The sequence below is a fragment of the Triturus cristatus genome, chromosome 6 (genome assembly GCF_964204655.1).
Source record: "Triturus cristatus chromosome 6, aTriCri1.1, whole genome shotgun sequence".
Lineage (NCBI taxonomy): Eukaryota > Metazoa > Chordata > Amphibia > Caudata > Salamandridae > Triturus > Triturus cristatus.
Window position 1 is genome coordinate 961,798,058 of NC_140589.1, and position 27,163 is coordinate 961,825,220.

The 27,163-nt window shown below is 48.3% G+C and overlaps 1 protein-coding gene across 2 annotated transcripts in view; it reads left to right on the plus strand.

The window, feature by feature from the left end:
• The window catches only part of FUCA2 (alpha-L-fucosidase 2), a 230,955-nt gene that overhangs the window by 159,497 nt on the left and 44,295 nt on the right, over positions 1-27,163 (plus strand). Inside the window, exon 7 of one of the 2 annotated variants that reach the window (XM_085611665.1) lies at positions 2,159-4,087. The exons of the other annotated variant lie outside the window; for it this stretch is intronic. Within the exon in view, the coding sequence (XP_085467791.1) occupies positions 2,159-2,251 (93 nt within the window). The 3' untranslated portion in view covers positions 2,252-4,087. Of the gene's footprint in view, positions 1-2,158; positions 4,088-27,163 lie in introns of those variants that run through there. 2 annotated transcript variants of the gene reach the window in all.

The window sequence follows — 27,163 nt, forward strand, 5'->3', positions numbered from 1 at the left end:
ATATACTGAATATAAAAGAGGCAGCGCAATGCGCTGTTACCGTGATTCTGGTTGAGCTGAACTTTGTACACACACTTCACATAGGTCCACGCAAGTACCCCAAATATAAATGGTATAAAGGTTTTTGCAATTTGCCAAGGGGAAAGGTTTGATAGGCAACACAAGCAACGAATCGTTCACCCTGCGGGAGACAGGTCCGGCCAGTGAATAAAGGTGAGCAAATCTGTGTAGTCTCCAAATAGAACAAACACTACAAAACTTTTAAAAACAGAGATAACAATGCATTTCTTACCTCAATCAGAATTTTTTGTATTCAAACAAGTAGCAGCATTCACTTTTTGTAGATGAAATCCGCACGTCTGTCTTTCAGTGTAGCAAACTTGTCAATTACTTTCATGTTGAAGTCCGGTATCTTTTGGACTAGCTTGCTCTCTACAGATAGCATCGCCAAAGCATTTAGTCTTTCCTCTAGCATGGTGTTCCTGAGGAATGTCTTTATGCGCTTTAAGGCTGAAAAACATCGTTCAGCTTCTACTGTTGTCATTGGAGTCGTAATCACAATTTTTAGTAAAGTCACTGTCTCTGTAAGTGAGTTTTCCATATGCAGTTTATGAATTAAACTCAGCAAAGTCAAGGCGCTTGTGGCCTTCCGGTACACAGGCGTCCCGTAGAGTACAGTTAACTCAGTTCTCAGCTGCTCTTTTTTGAGCATAGGATATGCTTCCACAGCCTGATTCAGAGCACGCTCAGGGAAGGATTCATCATATTGTGCAAACTCTTTACTTTGCAATAAAGTCGCACTCACCAAATGTTTTGTGAACGAAAAGCGTTCTTTCGCCTGCACAATTACAATGTCACATATCTCCTTTCCAATTCGAACCAGAGAGGTGATGTTTTGTCTGCGGTTTGCAAAAACAGAATGCTGCGGCAGTTTGCTCTCTAAATCTTCAACCCCATCTCTCACTTTCATAATCTGTTGTACAAATGCAGATGTATTGGCTTTCACAGAGACAGTATCTAGGTCTTTTCTTTGCAACTGATCGTATAACACATCAACAGGAATCATTATGTCATGAAATAAAAACAGTAAGAACTGAAACTCTTTGTCTTGTAGTGTTCTAATAAAGCTATGGGCTTCATTCTGACTTGTGTCATCAAAGTCTGCTCTGGATGCTATGGCGACAAAACATTTCTCAAGGCCCTCCCTCTGTTCAAAGATTAAGTTGACTGTACGAATGTGAAAGTTCCAACGAGTTGAGGATCCCCTTGGTACGCTTTTGTCCACAATCTCATGAAGGGCTTCTGTTCTTTTGGGGGAACGTGTGAAGAATGCTGCTATGCCTCCGATATCCTGAAAGAAAACTCCTGTCTCTCTGATCTTTGATACCGCCTGTTGCATAATAAGATTGAGTTGGTGGGCGTAACAGTGCACAAAATGAGCATTAGGGTACACATCTCGAATTCTCTTCTGAACTCCACTAAGGCTCCCACTCATTACGGATGCACCGTCATAGCTTTGTGCGATAAGCTTTTGTTTTTGAGGCAGGTCCGGGAAAATTAAGTCCAGTTGACACAGTATTGCTTCAGTGATGGTTGCTGCACTAGAGTCACTTAAATGCGTGAAGCCATAAAATCTTTCCACAATGTTTGTCACTGTCAAGGTACCGAAACACTAACACGGACTGTGTTTGAGTGGACACATCAGTGGTGTCATCAGCCTGAATAGCCACAAAGTCTGTGTTTCGCAACTCTTGCACAATATGGCTTCTTATAATTTCAAGCATACAGTCAAGGAGTTCATTTTGTATTGTATTAGAGGTGCCCTTAAAGACTGTAGCATGTGCTAAATGTCTTTCCAAATCCTGGTCTATGGTTGACATTAAATCCACTAGGCCTCGGAAGATCCCAGGTTTTGAGGAAGTTTCTGATTCGTCATGGCCTCGCAATGCCAGTTCGAAAGCACCACAGAAACGAATGCAATCAATGATCTTGGATAGATTTTGTCTGTTCTTATCAACAGCTTCATTGTGTTTTTGAATGGATTTGCGATACGCATCATTTATCTGCTGCTCAATTGGTGCGTCTTCCCCCAACATTCCCAGTCTTGTCAGGTTTTCCAGATGATTTCTTGTGAGCGCATGCTTCTTTATTTTTTCAGCGATGTGCTTCAGGTCGACCATTCCTTGCCGTGTCCAAGAAAAGTCACCGCCAAACAGCAAGCAGGGGAAGCAGAACAGAGAATTTCTTATAGGGCACCCCGTAAGCCAATCAGCTTTTGTGTACCAGGCATTTGAGAATGTAAGTTTTGACATTTTTCCTCTGTCCTGGGTAGTTTGCTGTAGGTTTATTTCAGGCTGATGAGGTCCTAATTGTTTTATCTGTAGTTTTTGTTCAAGTGGCCGTGACTGGAATGACTTTGTAATCAGCTCTTGCACTGTATTCATGATGGTGTGTTGCTGGACTTACCAATATATATATATATATATTAAAGAAACCTGTCAATAATCAAAGTACAACGTATAAGGTGCAGTGCAATAATATCAAATTACAGTATAAATACATTATACATATATCTTGTGCATTATCCTAATACATCTCAAATGACTGCTAAAAATAGAGCCGTACTGCCTCCTGCCTCTCTGTGCCATAGTGGTTGCTGGAGGCACTGAAAGACACTGCTTGAGGGCCTTGAGAGTGACCACATACAAACATATCCCTAACTCCCACGTAAAAAAATATATAGCATCAGTTTCCTTACCTTTAACACTGGTGTTTGCTGGGTTGTAGCCGGGGTCGGGTGAGAGAGCAGCAAAGGAGGTTGGGGTCCTCTTGTTGTTTGCTGGAAAATTGCCCCAAAATGCGGTAATGTTTCAGGTTGTCAGGTGCTGAAAATGAAAAGATAACAATATTATTGTGACGTATTTTTGTCTGCCACTGCTTTTGGTTTGTAAAACAGTTAGTAATTTTACCAACGCATTGTCTAGAGCTCCACTGTCTTTTCTTCTTCTCTTTTAAAAAAATTTATTTATTGTAATAAATTTGTACCTTTTGATAATTGTATATATAAGGGTCATGTTTGCTTCAGTTTACTTTCCTTTTTTCTTTTCTTTGATGACTGTCAATATTACAAAGTGTAAATTTATTGTATGAGTTCTTGAACTACTGTTTAGATTAATTATAGATTGCCCCTGGTTCAGGAGCTTTTGGGCCGCCCCTGTGGTTGGTATTATAACAGATAAAGAGGGCTGGCTGAAAGCTCCATAAGTAAGTATATTATAAACAATGTTTGTAAAATAGAAAGGTTTTGCTAACGCTCGACCTAATCAAATGGCACTCATAAAAAGGCAATTCAATGGAACACCAGCCTCCAGAAAAGTGTGATTGTTTCGGTTACACTGCCCTACAATAGCACCAAATATCAACCTTCAAATAAATGTTTCTAATGAGTTGCCTTTTGTCTGCACTGCCCCTACAAAATATTATTTGCTCCGTTTGTTTTTGGGATGTGGCTCCATTGGTAGCATTTTAGCATGAACTGCAATTTTTACTTACATTTTAGAATTTCACATGCTCTTCCTGAGATATAGGTGTGGGTGTAGGTGGGAAGGGAATGTATGTGAGAGCTCGTGAAAATAAATACGTCTCAAATGGTAATATACGAATATTCACGCTTAGGACAGTGCAAAGGTCACATTCAATGTTCATAGTAAGGCCTAACTAATCCCTGTTTAGTGCCTCACTTATTCAACTTTAAAGTGCTTTACAGTGGAAAACAACTGGACCACTCGTCACGAGGATCATTTTATAAAATTAACTCCTTTGCTAGATGCCTTTGTTTAGTACGTCTACCCAGAGACTAACAGCATTGTATACTAAGTATATCCACATACGAGGAGGCTTTGACAAGAATATCCTATTTATCACCATTGTTGGGGGAGGGGAGGGTGTCATGAGCCACTTGAGGCTTCGCCTCTCGTAAGTAATGTCACCCCGCCCCCACCCTCATACTAAAAAAATGAAATAAAAAGGTATTACATCTGCAGAATTACTACTACATAAATAAACTTCGACAATAGAAAGAGAAAAATCCTTTAAAAAAAGAGAAAGAACAGGTAGGGTTAAAGGCTTAACTAGTTAGTTCACGTGGCACAACATGCTACAAAATTTTAGAAGTTTCGGAAAAAGAGACAAACATCTAAACAGAGATGGGGAGGGGGGAGGGAGAGAGAGAGAGAGAGAGAGAGAGAGAGAGAGAGTGAGAGATTCAGACAGGGCTAATGATCTCATTTCAAAGTGGTTCCTGTGCCCTTAACAAGAAACTCGATCATTCCCTTTCTGTTGCAGTAATGCCCATGAAACTATCTACGATTTGGTGGGTTAAAATAAAACCGGAAAATGGGTCAATGCTTGGCTACACAAAGCGGCAGGTACGCTCTTGCTAGATGTGGATGGGAAATCTGATCAACACTGCTGTGCCAACCGTGCCTAATGAACTACCTTAAGGTGCTCTGACTGTTCCTACACTTCACCCTGCATCACACTATCCAACTCCTAACCAAGAAGAACACCTCTAATGAAAGAACTGCCCTCCCCCACCCCCCACACCCTACCCCAAGAACCCCTCTATCCCCCCCCCCCCCCCCTGCATAGCTGCTTTCGTTCATGTCTTATTCTCGACTGGTTATTTGTGGAAGCTTCTCAAATAATCAAACGTCACTTAGTAGAGTAACTAATTATTCAAATAAAAAACATTTGCACCACTACGAAGGGCTTCACATCTCTGACCAGACACGTTTTCACCCTGCTCAGAGGCCATATCGCGATATTTCTGGATGTTTTCATTAAGGGACAGATACAAGTGCAATACTTTAGACTCTTAGTCTTTCAAATGCAAGCAATCATCGTGCCACTTGTTCAGTATACAATTCTCCCTATTAAAGAAACCCTTGTTTTTGTATTTGTTGGCTTAGTTGCATGATATAGCATTCATTCTTATTGTTGCTTCAATGTGATGATTGCGTGAACTCTGCCTCTATGATTGGTGGGAAGATTATACCTTGATTTTTTGTCCTCTCTATCCAATCATGTGTTTTAAATCTGGGTGCGTCCAATAGCAGCTTCCTTACAAACTGGTCCTCTCTCTGTCCAAGATAGTTTAATTGGGGATGTATATATAGAACTGTCTTAAAAGGAAATAAAATAAAACTGGGTTGAACAAAAATATATTTGCAGAGGACCATCTGGTTGAAATAGTGTGTGCTCTGCTCTATGAACAAGTCACCAGACTTCTGCCATGGCGCAAAGCTGCCCACCTGGCTAGTGCTACTGCTACACTATAGGGCCCGCACTAATTCCTGTATCACTGATGCACACTCATAAAACAAGCATTGGCCTAGCCAATAGGTCTCGCCTTTGGGACCTTATAAGTGTTTAGCCATGCAACAGTCGATGTTGTTGCACCAAGGATATTGTGCTGCATAAATAAATACTTATAAGGTCCCAAAAGCGAGACCTATTGGCTATGCCAATGCTTGTTTTCAATATTATTCCCCCCGCCCTTACGCCCAATCCCCAACCCGTGTGGTCCCCATGTCAAATAATGTGATTTGCAGAGGATAGCACATTTGAAAAACTTGAGAAGCCGAGATTTTTTCACCCAACCATTATCATTTTCAGTCTGACTCATTACTTTCGTTTGCCTTAGTCAGTTTCCAGTTACTCTGCCAGAAGGGCCCTCAGACCCTCTGGCCCGGTGCCCCTGTTCTTGCTGCAGGACTGATCGCTGACCCCCCCCCCCTTCACTCGGTTTCTCAGCGACTCGCTTCCCTCTCCTGTGCCGCTTTCTCCCACTCTGTCTTGTACATTTCCCAGCCGTTTGTGAGTTCTCAGAGTCAATTCACTCCCCTACCACCGCGCTCTCCTTCCGCTCTTCTACACTACACTTTCTATACCCCCATTCATTCTTCGTTTCTCATGCTTTGCACTCTCGCTGACGCTTTCCCCAGCTCGCATCTTGCTCTTGGACACGTCTCTCCACTCACAAGAACCCTCTCTCTGCCTGCATTGTCTGCCTCATTTTCAACCCCCCACCCGCCAGAATCTCACCCTGTCAGTGTTCCAAAACTTCTCTATAAACGGGCAAGACTTACAGAACACGCACTACAAACATAAACGCTCTGCCATCACAAAACGCGTGCGGCTACTCACCGCAGAGTGCTGTCAGCAGCAGGAGAGTGAGAGGGACCGCCATGGTGCTACTTCAGATTGGAAATATTTCAGAAGATTGCCCTCAGAAGTGAAGAAATGCTAAACGTGCTTCCGTGTGGGAGTGTTTTCTTCAGCGTCCCTGTTTTTTTTAGCATTACGCTTTTTCTGAAACAGGCTTGCAACATCCTGAAAAGCCCAATTTCCTCTATGAGCTTCACTTATTCGAAGAAGCAAAGCCTACGGCCTAAACTGCAATTCTATTTATGTTTTTGTAATCACATGGTGTTCAGAGGAGGAACCTGTTATAAAACCCACTCACGAGCTTCACAGAACAGGCAAAATAACCACCCACCTCCTCTGCCATGGACTTAAAAGAATGAGCTAGCCTTTGTTTATAAAGGTTATCCTTAATGGAGAAGGTATAAAGCTGCTTCAAGACTCCTCAGGAAACGGAATGAGTTATAATGCCACGGTACTATGAAAAATAGACCCTATAAGAACCAAACTCTGCAATGAACAGTCATTCTTAAATGCAAGAGACACCTCTACTCTCACTCTGTATTCTCCACTCCCTCTTCCTGCGCTGCCCCCCCCCCATTCACTGTCTAACCCACTCCTGTAAAGGGCCAGGCGGCGAGAGAGACAGTGACTGAGTTGAAGGAGTGCCGGAGTGAGGGGCCCGTCAGTCACATCACTCACTCAAGTAAGGGAGGCCGCGGCCGCGTGTCGTGGCAGGGTCCCAAAATACACAGAGACGTGTCTGGAGCCCACAGCCTGACGCAAAAGTACACACGCTGCAGGGCACAGGCGTCTCTTAGTACTTCATCCATTCTGATCTTCTTTATCTCAGTCTCTTTGTGTTTATGAATCATTCTTTTTTTTCTCCCTTGTTCATACATACTTTCTGGATTATTCCTTTTTTTCCCCTTAATTGAAGGTAGCAATTACAAATAATGTGTACTACAGCTACAAGAAGTCTTACTTTAAACGAGATCACCGACTGATCACCAGGAGCAGCAGCCAGCCAGTACCACACGCTAGTACACCGCCACGAGGTGTGTGTGGCGCAGTGACGACGGACTGCCAGTGCGCACCTGCTAACGATGATGGCCAATCACTGTTCGCATAAGCCACAGTGATTGGCCATACCTTGCGTGGCACCCAATGCCTGGTTTGCAGGCTGCGCGGTGTCTCTCAGCCAATGAATCCAGAGACGCTGCAACATTAGCAGCGCCTCAATTGGCTACAGCACCATGGGCACAGATAGGGCTCGCCCATAGGAGAGACCGGGGGCTGCTGCATGAAGCAACCCTCGGCCTCTCGGGTCCCCCTCCCTCGCTCTCCTAGTAGTGGCTGACTGGATGACACTGAGTGCGCATGTTTGGGCTGGGCATAACCCAAACTCGAGTATGCGCCTACGCGCCGCTGGCCTTCAGTGTGTACTGTGTGCACACAGTACTGTCACTCAAACGGAGTGCTTGCCCCCGGCCCCACCCCCTTCATCGACAGGTCCCACCCACGCTATAGGAAAACTGACAGCGCTGCGTCGTCACTGCTAGCATACGTGAGCATGAGCAGCCGCGGGTCCAAGCAGGGGCCGGGCTGGCTGGTGGGGCTACGCCCCTACGCCCCAATGGACGCACCGCTGCTGGTGTAGAGTGAATTGACTTAAAGTGCAGTGGTTTGTAGTAGAGTGGTGTATCGTAGAGTGCAGTGGTATAGAGAGGCGCAGCATAGAGAGCTGTGGCGTAGAGTGGAGTGGTGCTGAGTGGCTTAGAGTGCGGTGACAGTGCAGTGGTGTAGAGTGAAGTGGAGTGGTGCAGGTTAGAGTAAAGTGGTGAAGGGTAGAGTGCAGTGGCATAGATTAGTGGCATAGCGTAGAGTAGCATTGAGTAGAGTGGCACAGCGTTAATTGCCATGGTGCAGAGTGGACGAGAGTGGTATAAAGTGCAGTGGCGTTGAGTAGGTTGTGTCAGAGTAGAGTGTAGTGATGTAAAGTGTAGTTGTGTGGGTAGAGTACAGTGGTGCATAGTACAGTGGGGGTAGAGTGCACTGGCATAGAGTGCAGTTTCAGAGGGCTGTAGTGTACAGTAAATAGGAGTGGTGTAAAGGGCATTGACATAGAGTACAAAAGAGTGGCGTAGAGTGGTTCAGAGCAGAGTGCAGTGGCCCAGAGTGGCATAGAGTTCAGTGACAGTGACTGCAGTGCTGCAGAATAGAGTGTCGTAGAGTATAGTGGTGCAGAGTAAAGTGGTGTATAGTGCATTGGTGAAGAGGGCAGTCAGGTACAGTGGTGCAGAGAAGCGTGACGTAGAGTGCAATGGTGTAGAGTAGAGTAGCATAGAGTTCAGTAGCACAGTAAAGTATAGTGGCATACAGTGCAGTGGTGCAGAGTAGATTGGTATAAAGTAAAGTGGGGTAGAGTGCATTTGCTTAGAGATCAGTGGTGTGGTGTGGAGTGGCGCAGAATGCTATAGAGTGGCATAGACTGCAATGGCATAGTAGTTTGGAGTAGAGTGAAGTTGCATAGAGTGCAGTGGTACAGAGTAGAGTTCAGTGGTGCAGAGTGGAATAGAGTGGCTTAGAGTGGGTTGTCATAGAGTAGAGTGGCAGAGAGTGCAGTTTTGCAGATTATACTGTTGCAGAGTGCAATGGTGTATAGTAGGGTGAACTGCATTGGCGTAGAGTGTTGTGGCGCAGAGTAGAATAGAATGGCGTACAGTGATTTGGTGCAGAGTAGATTGTCGTACAGTGCATTGCTTTTGAATAATAAAGTGGTGTAGAGTGTATAAGCATAGAGTGCAGAGGTGTAGGGTGCAGTGCTGAGTAGGGTGGCATAGAGTGGAGTGGCACAGAATGGTGTAGAGTGCAGTAGTGCATAGTAGAGTGGAGTGGTGTACAGAGGTGAAGAGTGCAGTGACGCATTGTGGAGTGGAGTGGCGTATTGTGGAGTGGTGCAGAGTAGAGTTCAGTGGCTTGTATTTGTGCAGAGTAGAGTGGAGTGGGGTAAAGTGGAGTATGCATAGTACGGTAGCGTACTGCAATTACTCATCTTCAATTGAAATGACCATAACATTTGTACTCACATACCGTTTTACTGATAAAAGTATACACCTCACAAACAATGTGTGGAAATGTCATCACTCAATGTACTGATCTGATCGTCAGCACAGTTCATTTATTGACATTTAAATTTTGTTGTGTGCTAGAAAAAAAACATTGTACAGCCTTCCTGAAGCAGCCCAACACCAACCAGCATTATTGTCACATAAATCCTCTCACTTTAAAGTCAGAGAAATAAAAATAAACTCCAAGCTCCCTGGAAGACACAGCCTGCAATTTGACCACTGTCTAAGAATGCACAGCAAATTTGGCAAGATACCAACCAGATTTGAAGGCCTGTTTACAGAAAGCGAAATTGTGCAATGAGTTTGTGGAATAATACAGTAAACAAGTGTTGGGAAACGAGCAGGGCGAACTTGATCTGGACAGCCTAAAGCAAAAAAAGCCAGCAAATAGAAAGCTTGAAAATGTGAGTTACAAGCCACAAAGCCAATGGTAAGCAATGGACGGAATGCATTTCTAGATCAACTTTCTGAATATGCCCAAAATGTCTTTAGCAAACCAGACCGTTGTGCTATCTGGTAGGCTGCGACCAAAAAATGAGCCTGAAACAGGGAATAACCCTCTTACTCATTTTTGTTGAGCCTTTGCTATATTCCCAATGCCAGGGGAGTATGCTTCTGAGCGAGTGCCACAGTCATAGGCTGGGACAGTTTTTAGGCCCTGGAGAGGCTGCCTCACCGCAATGTACAGGCATAGGCTGTGTTGTGTAGATGTCTTCAGTTCACTTATAGACAAGGGCCCAGGTTCCTTTGGTGCAGTGTCTCTAGGGTCCACTGAACCCTGAATACTGCTGTGGTTTATAATTCAGAAAGGAGCCATGGGTTCCATTTTCTTCCTTGATTTGGGGCCCATTACACACTGGCTACGCTCCTGCTTACAGGTCTGCACCCAGTGTTTATGGGCCAGGAATTACCCACTCAGTTATTTGCTACGTTGTCAACCCTATTCTTTTCAATGTAGCAGTTGCGAGGCTCATGCTGGCTGGGCTTGGATTGCTCATACTCGTTCCTCCAGTTCACACTGGTGGACAAAAGGTATTAAAATCTCATTTCATTGAACTATTCTGATCAGCACTTTGACACAGTAGCCATAGATTTGAGCGCTTGTGGAAACTGTTAGTTTTGCACTGTATGCATTAGTTATATTCACTCTTCCATGCTCTCTGTTTTTTTTTTTTACTTGCATTCCGACTCAAAAGGAAACAATTATGTTCATTTACAAATCACTAGTAGGGGGAGATGGTCCACCAAGTAATCAGTGTACATCCACATAACTTACATAAATGTGGGGGGGCGCTCGGTGGCACACGACCAAGATGGCCGCACACCTGTGAGGCTCTGGCTGCTTGGCTCTCACATTTTTAATTTATCCTCTACCTCTGCTGTGGTAACCGCAGATGTGCACCGGGAACTGGTAACTTAAAACTTCTGCAAGAGCCGGTGCCACTTTCAGCCGAAAACTCCGCTCCGTGTGGTGGTCGGAGCCGTGTGGGACCGACTGCGGAGTGCCTCTGTGTCCCGCTCGAAGCACTGTTTGGCAGCGATGACAACTCGAGTGCCGCGGCTCTCCACGTGGGTGGTAGGCCTTGCTGCACCCGATCGCGGACTGAAAGAGAGCACTGCCGTGACGAACATTGCACCCGCCATTACGAGGACCGTTGACTGCTGACGGCGGTGAGTGTTGTGGATTCGCGTTGTTGTCCCTGGCGAGGTCTGCTTTCTAAGACCCTTTCGGCCCAGATTGGCAGTGCGGCATAACACAGATAGGCCTCCAGGCCTGGCGGGCATTGATCAGTGAACGGCTCTCAGGCGAGGAGCAGAAGGAAGGAGTTGCACACTGCGGCCCTTAAACGTCTGCAGGCCGAGTGAATACTTGCCACGGGGTGCGAGGGTGGTGTGCTGGGGCCCCCTGCAAACCGCATTGGATCGCCGGCACTATCACTTGCGCGCTTGATTTTCTTCATCTGGTGAACTGGTCCCTACTGGGCCCTGTGAGCACGCGGAGGCCGGCGGCTCGATCGGACATCTTTCACTGGCCTCCCCTGTGGCGACGCACCTCGAGACATTCTTAAATACTGTGCAGACGGCCCTTGTGCAGAGAGTGGCTGGAAACCAGATTGTGTTACTCTCCCAGAGGCGCAGCGAGTGCAGCACTGCGTGGGCACCCAGATGTCCTGTCTGAGGTCATGTAAACTCCCCCCCCCCCCCCCCCCCCACACAGGGGCTGATTAGTGGACGGCTACGCATCCCTCGGCACCCTTCATCAGCGTTGGTCATCAAGGGAGGGGTGGGAGACCCTGGAAGACTGTGAGATCCGTGGCTGCAGTCAGTAACAGAAGTATACGGTAGTGATCACTGTGCCACACCCCGCTCCCCTCCTCTATCCTTTGGCCCTGCAGTGTGTAGCCCTATTTACCCCTGCCTGGGGCAGACCACGCGACTTCTGCGTCCATCATGGGCAAGCCAGATGGTCGTTAGTCGAAGCTGGTGTTTGACGCAAAGAGGGTAGCCACACGCTCGAACTCAGAAGACTCAAATCCAGCAACAGGAGAAATGGCGCAAGCACCACCTCCAGCACAGGGAGATGAAGTCAAGTTGTTGCTCCTTGCCCTGCAACACAGCGTGACCGATCTGTCCGGGAAAATGGACACCATGAACACGCGCCTGGATTTCCTGGTCCAGAAGGTTGACAAGCACGACGGACTGCTGAAAGAAGCGGAGCGGCGTATATCGGATAATGCGAACTCCACCCTGCAGCAACATGTATCGCACATGGACAAGTTGCTTAAGGTTATCGCAGCAAAAAGTGAGGACCTGGAGGCACGCAGTCGCCGAAATAATATCAGAATCATGGGCATCCTAGAAAGTACCAACACGGGCCGTCTGGAGGACTACGTGGAGAGATTATTACGTGGCGCCAGTGAAGAGGACCCCTTCTCCCAGTTCGTAGTGGAACGGGTGCACCGCTCCTTGGGGCCCAGACTACCTCCTGGTGGGCCCCCCAGACCAATCGTGGCACGTCTCCTCAATTATCACGATCGATACGCTGCTCTGAAATTGGCTAGGGAGCAAAAGAACTTGCAATACGACGGAGTGGAATTTACCATCTTTCCCGACTTCACTGTGGTAGTGCAAGAAGTGCTACACAAGTTCATGGGAGTTAAACAAAAGCTCCGGAAAGCTCAGATTGAATACGCTCTTCTGTACCCAGCGCGCCTACATGTATCTCATCGGGGGAAATGCAGCATCTTGACTAATCCGCAACAGGTGGAAGGATTCCTTAAATCAATCCAACGTCGCTCTCCTGGAGGTGCATCAGAGGACCGAGCTTCTAGGTCACCCTCTCCTCAAACAGATTGATGACTTTCTCTGGAAGGTGCGGTGCGATGTGCTTTGCGAATCTCCTCACGAAACTAGCGCTCCTTGACAGGTTTTGCCACACATAGTCCCTGTGGTTGGAATCTAGGGGCCCGATGGCGACGGTGTAACAGCCAGTAGGCGGTGAGCGGACAACTGGCGGCGGTATCCAGATAAGGGACTTTACATGATGCACGCATTTTGTACGCCCCCTTTGTCAACTTTGTTTGTATTCATTCTTCAGTATGGAAGATGGTAAAAACCTATGATGAGCCAAGTGACCCCCCCCCCCCCCTCCGGCTGGATCTATCTCCTTTGGGACACTAAGTATAACCCAGTCCCTGGCGGAGAGAGGAGAGCTTTTTTGTGTTACCCTAGTGACCCCCCCCACATGGGAAACCCCCCTTACCACTTGTTGGTCCCATTTGTTTTAACTTTACGAAATGTCTTTGCTATGCAATCTTACTGCTAAATCGAGGTTTGTGTGGGTGGGCTACTCCCGGCACGATTGGGGTGCCGCGGTGGGTGGGGGTGGGGAGAGTTTTGTTATTGTACTTTCAATGTTCCAACATGATACATCACCAACTGAGTACACTGACGCACATGGCAATGCTTAAATGCCGATCTCTTCATATGGCATCATTTATTATCCATTTACATCATAAACATGGCATCAAATATTGACCCCTTATGGATCAATCTACTCACGTGGGATTTCAGAGGCCTGGGGGACCCCCGTAAATGTAGGCAACTCTTGGCATACCTAGATCGACACCAAATACACATAGCTGCATTTCAGGAAACACACACTACTCCCCACAAATTGCCCTGCTTTGGAAATAGATGGGCGTCGGTAAGGGTATTCTCCTCGTATTTGTTCTACTCCAGGGGCACACTGCTACTGATAAGAAAGGGTACTCCCTTTGTCTTGGGCGGTTCGATGGTGACCCCTCTGGTAGACACTGCCTGCTCTGGGGTATTCTGGGTATGCAATCAATCACCTTGGTATGTTGCTACGGCCCTAACATTGATGACCCCAACTACTACACCTCTCTTTGGGGACAGATCCTAAAAGTGGGCTCAACACATATCCTTTGGGGAGGGGATTTTAATATGACATTATGCCCTACACTAGACCGTTCTCACCCTCAACCACATCACTACACACAAACAAAGGAGACTCTCTCACAGCTCCTCCAAACCCTCGGACTGGTAGATGCATGGCGGCATGATCACCCAGGACAGAGGGAAGGTACATACCACACCACCGTGCGTGTCGCCTGGTCACGTTTAGACTATGGGTTTGTTACTCGGAGTGTGATCCCTTGGATAGCCTCTGTAACTGGCCAGAACATTCTCAGATCATTCACCCGTGCTTCTAAAGCTGACCCTTCCCTGCTCCACTGCCCCCCCATTCAGCTGGAGACTGGTGCCTTAGGCACTTTTGGACATGGTATTTCAGGCTGAACTGGGAGTAGAGATTACGGATTTTTTTAGTCGTAACAAAGGATCGGTTACTAGCATGGGCACTCTTTGGGAGGCTTTTAAAGTTACAATTCGTGGTTTCTGTATTGCAAAGAGCTTTGGGGTGCTTCGGGACATTTGGCGCAGCTTGCCTAGACTTGAGGGAGAACTCAAACTTTTAGAAGTAGATATGTGGCGCGATCCACGCGATCCATCAGGCACTCAGAGGGCTGACCTTCGGAATAAACTCACAGAATATATGAATACTGCTGAGCGGGAGACTCGCTTTCAAAGAGCTCCTACGCTGTAATTATGGACGTGCGCTATAACACGTCACAAACTGCATCAATAGATGGATAGCTCTCCCTCTCACAATGGCAGGACGCATCTCGCTTATTAAAATGATTATCCTCCCTAAATTTTTATATTTATTCTTAAACATCCCGCTTTACCATGGACGGCCCGTTTTTAACATGCTCCGATCGGAGCTCATAAGGTTGGTCGGGGGGGGGGTAAGCAACCATGTTTACAGTGGCAGATACTTACTAGGCCATATTCACAAGATGTTTTTGACATGCCTAATCTCGAATTGTACTATCTATGCGCCCAGGCGCACTTCGCGCACTGTTTGTTTCACCCCCCCAGATATACACCCCAGGTCACCACAGAGCACTGGCTGGCGCATCCCATCCCGCTAGATGGGATTATCCTGTCTGAGCCTGAAAGCAGGCCTGAAGGGCCGTCTTCAGTAGATTGCACTATTAAGGCCTGGCAGTGCCTCCTTCATATACTTAAGGCACCAATGCTTTATTCTCCGATGCTCCCACTTACATATCACCCGAAAATGCCACTGCTCTTAGAGGGAATATTCTCCAAGACTAAATCCAAATTCCAGATCAATAACTGGGGGGATCTTTATCTAAATGGTACATTTAAGGATATGTCGCAACTCTTTCAAAAAGCACAAGCGTCCTCTATTATTTTTTTTTTTACAAACAGATTTTATTCAGCAATTTCCAAGTGCACAGGTAATACAATGGGATTTAGAGCATACACCGTGTGTCCAATAACAGATATCGACAGTTATGACTGCTGAACACCCATTTCTTGGTGCAGGATCCCACTGTATGTGGCCCATACACAAAAATGTGAGCAGAGTTTATTGGTCGATTCAGAGTTCTCAGGAAAATTAGGCTCTGCATCCCTACAAGAAGAGATCGATATCTCAACAAGCACAAGCGTCCTCTATGGATATTTTTCTGTACGTGCGACTGAGACAGGGTATTAGGGAATACACACTGTCATACCCCAAAGAACCCCCCACAGTTGCCCCACTACATCGTATGTTGCTCACCCCTGAGGCCTCACACCTGGTATCGACCCTGTTAGAACCGGCGGTCTCTAGTTGGCAGAGGTATACACTTCTGACAAATAGGGACCCACCAACTCTAGTCAGGGCAAGGGGATTACACACTCAGATAACCCCTGCTTACCCCCTTGGTAGCTTGGCAGAGCAGACAGGCTTATCTCAGAGGCAGTGTGTTAAGCATTTATGACCACATACAGTAATAAAGTGAATACACTACAAATGGACACAACACAGGAGTTATTATAAAAATAGTATTTTTATATAAGGCTTAGCACAAGACCAAATAACGACAAAAATATACCACAATCTTAATAAATACTCTTTGGAAGGAAAAATAATAGTTCAGGTAAAGTTTCTTCTTAGGAAATAGTTCTTTAGCAACAAAAGTAAGTATTCTTCTGAAACACAGTTTTTGGCAACAATGTGACCCCCACAGGAGTCACACGACGTCGAGTTTACGATATTCCCAAGGTTCGGTGTCGACCGCAAGGAGTGCTACGTCGAGCCTGGAGTTGCAACAGAACCCACAAACACAGTACCTTTGGAAATGAAGAAAACGATGATCCACGGCGTCGAGAAGTCGGCGTCGAGGTCGGCGTCGATCGTGCCTCGGATTCGGGTCGATCCGCAGCGGCGTCGAGAGGTGTCGGGCCGGAGCAGCGCTCACGGCGTCGAGAAGGGCGTCGAGTCGATGCGATCAGCAGCGGCGTTGAGACGGGGTCGCTTAGAGCTGGAGCCGATACTCCCTACTCAGTGGCGTCGATACCGGCGTCAAGACGGGGTCACTTGGAGCTGGAGCCGATACTCACTACTCCTGGCGTCGCTACTGGCGTCGATAGGGCCCGGCGGCCGGCGTCGAAGACTCGGAACACTGGAGCCGTTACTCACGATGTCGAGCTGGATTCGGCGGCGGCGTCGAGACTGCAGATTTCCCCTGTGCACTGGAAATAACACTTTCCAGCAACCAGCAATTCAGTAGAGGGTGAAGTCCTTTGGCCCTGTGACTTCAACAGGAGGCAGGCTGGCACTCTTCCAGCCCTTGGAGATTTTCTAGCAAGCTTTTGAGAGTACACACCAAGTTCCTCTCTCCTTGTTCCTTGGCAAAAATAAAGAAGCAGCTTCAGGTTCCCCCCAGCAAACAGCACACTGGCAGAAGGGGGAGGCAAGTCCTTAGATCAACAGGCTTCTTGTCCTTGGTAGAAGTTTCCTTGTCAGAAGTGATCTGAGTTCTTGGTTCAGGGGTCCTTCTCTTATATCCCTTTTCTGCTTTGTTCCCTTTGTCCAAGCAGGGAAATTCCCCCCATCCCAGGTTTGTTGTGGGTGTTGCCAGGCAGAGGCACCTGGCCTATTCACTGAGCAGGGCAGGGTCCTCAGCCGCCCAGCAGGAGGCGGAGCCAGTATTGTTACTGGCAGGAGCAGGGCTATCAGTCGCCCGGCAGGAGGTGGAGCCAGCATTGTGTCAGGCAGGGCAGGCTATCAGGGACTACTCTTCCCCCACTCTAAGTGTAGATGCCTCATTCACCCCACACTGACTCAGTCAGACCTCTGGAGCCACCCAGCCCCTGACACACACACCAAACCAGCAGAGACCGGTGGATAGTTGGACAAGAAAATAGCCACTTTCTAAAAGGGCTATTTTCAAACACAGAATTTAAAAACCATCCATCCTGAAGGGTGTGTTATTAAATTCTGAGTTCAGGGATACTAAACTCGACCTGCTACCATGCTCCCTGAGTCAGATAGATTATAATGGAGTTAATAATCAGTCTGCCCATTCTGGCCTATTGGAGGCAGGTAGCCCTTCAATAGTGAAAAACGAAAATGGCTGTATTTCACTATTTGGTCATGCCACACACATCAGGGCATGACCTACCTTTTACCAACAATGCACCCAGCCCTAGGGCCTACCATAGAGGTGTCTGAAATGTGGCAAAGTGAAGGTTTTAGAGACTGGCAAGTAGGTTTCCTTGCCAAGTCGACATGGCAGTCAGGGACTGCACGCAGGCTCTGCGGTGGCAGGCCTGGGACACATTTTGCAAGCTGCTTCCGTGGGTGGCACAACCAGTGCTGCAAGCCCACCAGCAGCAGTTAACTTACATGCCCTTGGCACACGCGGTGCCCTAGACTAGGGTCTGAACAGTAAGTCAACCAAGCCAATCATGATAACACCAATCAATGTATCAATTTAACATAGGGAGCACTTGCACTGTGGCACTGATCAGCAGTGGCACAGTGCCCAAAGCAATATTCCAGCAAAAACATCGTAAACAGAGGAGGCCAACAGAAAAAAATGGAGGAGAGACTCATGCCAATGATGCCAGGTCTAACACGTGTCCCCTCCAGCTGAAATGTGGGGAGAACTACCCTTCACCCAGGGAGTCCTCATCACTAAGGCGGAAAAATCTGGACAGACCATCAGCATTGGCGTGGTCTGTACCAGGGCGGTGTTCCACCGTAAAGTCCATCCCCTGTAGGGAAATGGACCACCTCAACAGTTTTGGGTTTTCACCCCTCATCTGCATTAACCATCTGAGGGGCCTGTGGTCTGTCTGAACCCGGAAGTGAGTCCCAAACAGGTAGGGTCTTAGCTTCTTCAGCGCCCAGACCACAGCAAATGCCTCACGCTCTATTGCACTCCACCTCTGTTCCATGGGAACTAACCTCCGGCTGATGAAGGCTACAGGTAAGTCTCGGCCCTCTTCATTTATCTGTGCTAGAACAGCCCCCACACCATGCTCTGAAGCGTCCGTCTGGACAATGAACTCTTTGGAAAAGTTGGGTGCCTGGAGGACCGGTGCTGTACACATTGCAGTTTTCAGGGTGTCAAAGGCTTTCTGACAGGCGTCAGTCCAGATCACAAGTCTCGGCTGCTTCCTGGAAGTCAGCGAGGTAAAGGGGTGCACAATGTTGCCATACCCCTTGACAAACCTCCTGTAGTAACCCGTGAGACCCAAGAAGGCTCTCACCTGAGTCTGGGTTTTGGGCGGTTCCCAAGCCAGGATGGTATCTATCTTGGGTTGCAGGAGGGCCACCTTGCTGCTCCCTACTTGGTGCCCCAAGTACACCACTGAACCCTGCCCAATCTGGCACTTACTGGCCTTGATTGTGAGGCCTGCTCTGCGCAGGGCCAACAACACTTCCTGGAGGTGGCGCAAGTGTTCCTCCCAGCTGGCGCTGAACACTGCTATGTCGTCCAGGTAGGCGGCGCTGAAATCCTCCAGTCCAGCCAATACCTGGTTGACCAACCTCTGGAATGTGGCAGGGGCATTCTTCATCCCAAAGTGCATAACCCGGAACTGGTAGTGCCCATCTGGTGTGGAGAATGCAGACCTCTCTTTTGCCCCATCGGTCAAGGCGATCTGCCAGTACCCAGACGTTAGATCAAACGTACTAAGGTACCGGGCAGCCCCTAACCGATCTATGAGCTCCTCAGCTCTGGGGATGGGGTGCGCGTCAGTCTTGGTGACCGAATTGAGTCCTCGGTAATCCACACAGAACCGAAGTTCTGGTGAAGCACCAGGCGCTGCAGCCTTTGGGTCCAAGTCCTCTGGGCTGGCCCAAGGACTGCTAGAGGACACAACCACCGCTAAGGCAAACATCTTGGAGACCTCCTCCTTGATGTATGCTCTGACCTTGTCAGTCACCCGGTAGGCCTTGTGCCTCACAGGAGTACTGTCCCCGGTGTCCACATCGTGGACACACCACTGAGTGACACCAGGGATTAAAGAGAACAGATCAGGGAATTGTCCCAGCAGATGGCGACAATCTTGCTGCTGCTCAGGGGTCAGTGTGTCAGAGAGGACAACACCATCCACTGACCCATCTTGCTGTTTTGCACACAGGAGGTCAGGAAGAGGCTCACTCTCCTTCTCCATTCCAGCATCTGTGGCTAGGAGCATGCCCACTTCGGACCTTTCTAAGTGGGGCTTTAACCGGTTGACATGCAGGACCCTCAAGGGGTTCCTGGGAGACTGCAAGTCCACCAAGTAGGTGACATCGCTCTTTTTCTCCACAACCTCAAATGGTCCAGTCCACCTGTCCTTGAGCGCACAAGGTTCTACAGGGGCCATGACCCAAACTTTCTGACCAGGTTGAAGCTCAACCAGAGTGGCATTCTGGTCGTACCACTGCTTCATCTCTTCCTGGCTGGCCTCCAGATTTGCCTGAGCAAGATCTCTGAAGCGCCGAGTCTGATTCCTAAAGGCCAGCATGTAACTGTATACATCCTGGGAAGGTTTCCTGGGAGATTGCTCCCAGCCTTCTTTGACCAGACTCAAAGGCCCTCTTACCGGGTGTCCATACAAAAGCTCAAAGGGACTGAACCCAAGAGACTTTTGTGGCACCTCACGGTAAGCAAACAGCAGGCATGGTAAGAGGACGTCCCATTTACGCCTCATTGGTTCTTCAAGACCCATAATCATGCCTTTTAGGGTCCGGTTGAATCTCTCAACCAGCCCATTACCTTGAGGGTGGTAAGGAGTGGTAAACTTGTAGGTTACCCCACACTCCTTCCACAGAGACTTCATATAATTAGAAATGAAGTTGATGCCCCGGTCTGACACCACCTCTCTGGGGAACCCCATGCGGGAGAAAACACCCATCAGTGCCCGTCCCACCACGGGGGACATCACTGTGCGGAGAGGGATGGCTTCCGGGTACCGGGTGGCATGGTCCACCAAGACCAGGATAAACCTGTTGCCCATGGCTGTCTTGGGGTCCAGTGGCTCCACAATGTCAATCCCCACTCGCTTAAAGGGGGTACTGACTACGGGAAAAGGTTGGAGGGGAGCCTTCTGCTTCCGCCCACTTTTCCCACTTGCCTGGCAAGTTTGGCAGGTCCTACAATGGATGTCTGAATCCCTTCTCATCTGGGGCCAATAAAAATGGGTGACAAGCCTGTCATAGGTCTTGTCCTGCCCCAGATGTCCAGCTAACGGAACGTCATGAGCCAACCCCAGTAGGAAGGCTCTGAAGCGCTGGGGTACCACCAGCACACGGGCTGACCCAGGCTCAGCAGCCTTAGGCTCGCTATACAGGAGGTCGTTCTCCCAGTAAATCCAATGTGATCCTGACTGATCACCTGTCGTTTGGGCTGAGGCCTGCTGCCTCATACCCACAAGAGAAGGGCACGCTTTCTGTTCAGCACAAAATTCCTCCCTGGAGGGACCACCATCCTGCTGCCAATGGGTCAGCTCGGGCAGGTCTCCCAGTTCAGCCACTTGTTCCCCTGTAGGTTCCAGGGCATCCCCCTCAGGGTCTGCTCCCTCCTGGACCGTGGGAATGATGGGGGACGGTTTCCCGCGCCCCCTGCCTCTTCTCTTCATGTTTGGGTCCTGGGCCATACTTTCAGGCTCCGGGACCCCATCAACACCCTTACTAGCTGACATGGACCGGGTGGTCGCACACACCCACTCCGGCAGACCCAACATTTCCAGATGCGCTTTTCGCTCCACCTTAGCCCAAGGGGAGTCCTCCAAATCATTGCCCAGGAGACAATCAACAGGCATGGCGGGCCTCACAGCAACCTGAAGAGTACCTGAGAACCCCCCCACTCAAAAGGAACTTGAGCTACCTCACACTTACTCTGTGAGTTGTCAGCAGCTACAACGGGGTAGAATGCATGAGGGACCACCTGCTCTCTGGACACCAAGTGACACTTGACAGCTGTCACACTTGCTCCGGTGTCTCTGAGAGCTTCCACCCTATGGCCTTTAATGGTCACCCACTGCCTATATTTCTTAGTGTTACTAGGCAGAGGGGTTGGAGGGACCATTTCCACGTCTCCTAAAGAGACCAGGGACATTTCTGCGGGACCCCACCCACCGGGGGCACCCATCTCGCTCCCTCCCAGGGCTACATTCGCTACCTGACGGGGGGTGCACGCGGCGGTGCATTCGAATCCTTCATGGGACACTGGGGATCATAATAACGGTGTCCCACCTGCTTAAACGTAGCAGGTCATTGGGCCCCTGGGAACAGGTTTACCTGTCTGGACCTCTGGCTGCTTTACAGGGGGAGGCTGGGAACCCTTCCCTTGGTTCCCTTGGGGATTACTTTGGGGCCCTTTCTGAAACTCCCTCTGTTTACCCCTGTCCCCCCCACTCTTCTGCTGGGGACCCTGCCCACCTTTGGCTGAGTCTCCCACTGGACCCTTGTGGACCCTGGTACTGACCCAGCGGTCCGCCTCCTCAGCAAGTTTTCTAGGGTTAGATATCTTGCTATCAATAAGGTGCTGGCGTAGCTCTGGAAAACAGTTATTAGACAAGTGCTCCCATGCAAACAATTCATAAAGCGCATCATAACTATCCACCTTGCTACCCTTTACCCAACCATCCATGGCTCTGCAAAAGGACACATATTCAACCCACGTAGTACCAGGCAACTTCTTACATTCTCTAAAGGCTTGTCGGTACTTTCTGGAGTTAAGCCATACCTCAACATTAAAGCATCTTTCATATGAGTACAAGACATCCTATCCTCAGCAGGCATGCCCAACAAGGTATCTCTCCCTTCATTGGCAAAGCAACACCACAACCCCACTCCCCAATCTTTCTCAGGGACCCGGTGGGCCAGCAATGCTAACTCATATGCTTTAAACCATTGACCAATATCCTCATTTCTACTGTAATCTTTTATCACATCTTTGGGAAAATAAAACCTACTTTCTGCAGGCACAGATGGAGTGCTGACACCAGAGGGATTCAACTCTAAACTCTTAGTTTTAAGCTCCATCTCCCTCAACATCTTCTCTCGTTCAAACGCTAATTTCTCTCTTTCAAAATATAATCTTTTGCTCTCCATTTCAGCTTCTCTCTTGCTTCTTGCATTCTCTAACTCCAACTGCCCTCCTAATTTAAGTTTTGCCATCTCTAACTTGTACTCCCTCTCCTTCTCCCTGTCTTCCAACTCTTCAGGAGAAAGGCTCTTGGAGGAAACACTGCTGCCGGGAGATGCCACGTGTCCATTCATGGGCTCTTCCACTTCCGGTACCACCCCCGGATCAGAGGGATTTCTGGCCTCTAACCAGGCCTTGAGCGCTTTAAGGAAGTCCTCTCTCACTCTGAGACCTGTGGTAGGAACTTTAAACTGCTTGCAAAATTGCTCTAGCTCCTTTTTCTTGTACTTATTTATCAATTTTTTATCAAATTCCTCCACAACAATAAGAGCAGGGGTAGCAGCTCCGGCATCCTCCATGGTCAAAACTGGCAGTGTTTAAAAATAAGCTCCAGGAAAGCGGAGAACAAAAATAGAAGATCCTACCAAAGCAGATTGTGGCTGCGCTATGGCCTGCTTTCACTATGTAGCGTACACTAATCACTGCACATGAGTCATAAATGCAAAGTTCGATCCTCACCGCTACCCACCAATGTTAGAACCGGCGGTCTCTAGTTGGCAGAGGTATACACTTCTGACAAATAGGGACCCACCAACTCTAGTCAGGGCAAGGGGATTACACACTCAGATAACCCCTGCTTACCCCCTTGGTAGCTTGGCAGAGCAGACAGGCTTATCTCAGAAGCAGTGTGTTAAGCATTTATGACCACATACAGTAATAAAGTGAATACACTACAAATGGACACAACACAGGAGTTATTATAAAAATAGTATTTTTATATAAGGCTGAGCACAAGACCAAATAACGACAAAAATATACCACAATCTTAATAAATACTCTTTGGAAGGAAAAATAATAGTTCGGGTAAAGTTTCTTCTTAGGAAATAGTTCTTTAGCAACAAAAGTAAGTATTCTTCTGAAACACAGTTCTTGGCAACAATGTGACCCCCACAGGAGTCACACGACGTTGAGTTTAAGATATTCCCAAGGGTCGGCGTCGACCGCGAGGAGCGCTACGTCGAGCCTGGAGTTGCAACAGAACCCACAAACACAGTACCTTTGGAAATGAAGAAAACGATGATCCACGGTGTCGAGATGTCGGCGTCGAGGTCGGCGTCGATTGTGCCTCGGATTCGGGTCGATCCGCCGCGGCGTCGAGAGGTTTCGGGCCGGAGCAGCGCTCACGGCGTCGAGTCGATGCGATCAGCAGTGGCGTCGAGACGGGGTCGCTTAGAGCTGGAGCCGATACTCACTACTCAGTGGCGTCGATACCGGCGTCAAGACGGGGTCACTTGGAGCTGGAGCCTATACTCACTACTCCTGGCGTCGCTACTGGCGTCGATCGGGCCCGGCGGCCGGCGTCGAAGACTCGGAACACTGGAGCCGTTACTCACGATGTCGAGCTGGAATCGGCGGCGTCGGCGGCGTCAAGACTGCAGATTTCCCCTGTGCACTGGTAATAACACTTTCCAGCAACCAGCAATTCAGTAGAGTGTGAAGTCCTTTGGCCCTGTGACTTCAACAGGAGGCTGGCACTCTTCCAGCCCTTGGAGATTTTCTAGCAAGCTTTTGAGAGTACACACCAAGTTTCTCTCTCCTTGTTCCTTGGCAAAAATAAAGAAGCAGCTTCAGGTTCCCCCCAGCAAACAGCACACTGGCAGAAGGGGGAGGCAAGTCCTTAGATCAACAGGCTTCTTGTCCTTGGTAGAAGTTTCCTTGTCAGAAGTGATCTGAGTTCTTGGTTCAGGGGTCCTTCTCTTATACCCCTTTTCTGCTTTGTTCCCTTTGTCCAAGCAGGGAAATTCCCCCCATCCCAGGTTTGTTGTGGGTGTTGCCAGGTAGAGGCACCTGGCCTATTCACTGAGCAGGGCAGGGTCCTCAGCCGCCCAGCAGGAGGCGGAGCCAGTATTGTTACTGACAGGAGCAGGGCTATCAGTTGCCCGGCAGGAGGTGGAGCCAGCATTGTGTCAGGCAGGGCAGGCTATCAGGGACTACTCTTCCCCCACTCTAAGTGTAGATGCCTCATTCACCCCACACTGACTCATTCAGACCTCTGGAGCCACCCAACCCCTGACACACACACCAAACCAGCAGAGACCGGTGGATAGTTGGACAAGAAAATAGCCACTTTCTAAAAGGGCTATTTTCAAACACAGAATTTAAAAACCATCCATCCTGAAGGGTGTGTTATTAAATTCTGAGTTCAGGGATACTAAACTCGACCTGCTACCATGCTCCCTGAGTCAGATAGATTATAATGGAGTTAATAATCAGTTTGCCCATTCTGGCCTATTGGAGGCAGGTAGCCCTTCAATAGTGAAAAACGAAAATGGCTGTATTTCACTATTAGGTCATGCCACACACATCAGGGCATGACCTACCTTTTACCAACAATGCACCCAGCCCTAGGGCCTACCATAGAGGTGTCTGAAATGTGGCAAAGTGAAGGTTTTAGAGACTGGTAAGTAGGTTTCCTTGCCAAGTCGACATGGCAGTCAGGGACTGCACGCAAGCTCTGCGGTGGCAGGCCTGGGACACATTTTGCAAGCTGCTTCCGTGGGTGGCACAACCAGTGCTGCAAGCCCACCAGCAACAGTTAACTTACATGCCCTTGGCACACGCGGTGCACTAGACTAGGGTCTGAACAGTAAGTCAACCAAGCCAATCATGGTAACACCAATCAATGTATCAATTTAACATAGGGAGCACTTGCACTGTGGCACTGATCAGCAGTGGCACAGTGCCCAAAGCAATATTTTAGCAAAAACATCGTAAACAGAGGAGGCCAACAGAATAAAATGGAGGAGAGACTCATGCCAATGATGCCAGGTCTAACAGACCCTATACCACAGCCTATACACAGATATTGACTACAAGCCTTGCCCGGCTTGTGCCAAATGGTTCATGGAACTGGGACTTGATATTACGGACCAGCAGTGGGATTACTGCTGCAAACAAACCAAGCTTGTCTCCTCGAACAGCCGGCTTCGTATCACACACTACAAATTCTTACATCGTACATATTACACTCCTGCCTGACTGCATCGCTATGGTCTAAGAGAGAATGCACATTGCGATAGATGCAAAGCAGATAATGCTGACTTCCTTCATCTGGCATGGTCCTGTGAGGCAGTACATTTATATTGGCAGCAGATATTCGAAGCCTTGGCACACATGACCCTACTGGAAATACAGATGTCCCCAATGCTGGCATTGTTGGGGTACACCAAGGCAATTCCAGCTGCCCAGTGTAAATTTGTCAACTTTAGCATACTACTGGCCAGGCGTAGGGTGACCTGTAGATGGGGCAGGAGAAAAGCACCTAAATTTAAGGAATGGCTAGGCGACCTGATCCTGTTGCAAGAGCAGCTGAATACTTATGCTGAGTCGATCCCCGTACACTCCAGACCTCGAGATATATGGGCTCCCCTAACCATGTACCTAATAGAACACCCATTTCACGTTGCATGCTGACACAAACTTACTGCCTGCATAGAATGTTTGCACTCGCACACATACGACTGGGGAAGCTACTCTGTGTAATGTACAAAAAGTTACCAACTACATAGCTGATTTGTTCCTTATGGCTGTACGTGTGAACTTCCTTTCCAGGATGTAGCTATATCTTCCTGCATAGCGATGGACATGATCGTGTTAATGCCCTCTGTTGGAAATAGGATGCCTAGAAGAAAAGACTCAAAGACTATTGCCAATAATGTATACATTACCTTTATTGTATTGTGTATTGCCGTGCTTAAGTGACTGCCCACATGCTGGAACCAAATGTTTGTCAAGTTTTTTGTCGCTGAAAAAAAAAAAAAATAATAATAATTACAACTTACATAAATGTGGTGCCAGGGCCATCCGGTACACTTGTTATCGGTTCACAGTTATCAGCACATGTAGAACATTGGTCCCCCTGTACTTGATCTACTTTAGCATATCAATTCTTCTGCATTGAAACTATAACTGCCCATGCAAACTCCCTCCGCCCACAACCACCCCACCATTAAGTTCCACACATAAGCTCTGCATGTTTCCTAATAGGCTATAATAATGTCGGTTGCATCAACTTTATTGTCCCCCCAGTGTGGAGAACGAGACTTCCGCCATCACACTTAGAGTTTGAAAATTCCCATAGTAGGGGCCTAGAGATCACCTTTTCATCCGGCGCCGTATCTGTGTCCATCCCACCTGGGAAGGACGACGCTCATTTATCAACCTCCCCCTCCTCTGACATTGAGGCTAGTGTTTGAGTCATGGCCACCCAGGAGAGCATATTATCAGGCAATTTATCATCCCTCCTTGTGTGCCACGTGTGCCTCCTGCCCACTTAATCATATCCTTTCTCAAATTTTGTATCGGAGGGCAGGGAGAGGAGGTGCCTGCCAAGCCACCGTATCACTATTCGTCTTTTGCCCACTATAAGCCCGATTCAGAAAACGCATGTTCAATTTCTTTTTTGGATTAGTGGGGAGTTTTCAGGGCAAACATTGTTGGACTGTGGTTAAATAAATAAATAAATCTAGTATTTGTAAAGCGCAAACAATTACCCGAAGGCGTTGAGGCGCTGGGGGCCATCGGGAAGTTTTAGCGAGCTATTGCCCAGAGTCACATGGTGCTGGGCTGACCTGCTGCCGGCACTGGGGATCTAACTGTGAGCCCCCATGTTGCGGTGTCAGTCGCCCTGGCCGCTGCGCCACACCTCCCGCCCAGAAGCATTCCTAATATGAGATAGCACTTCTGGCCAATAAACTGCTATGACCGTGCATGACCTGACTATGTGAATAAAATTGCACCCCCCCC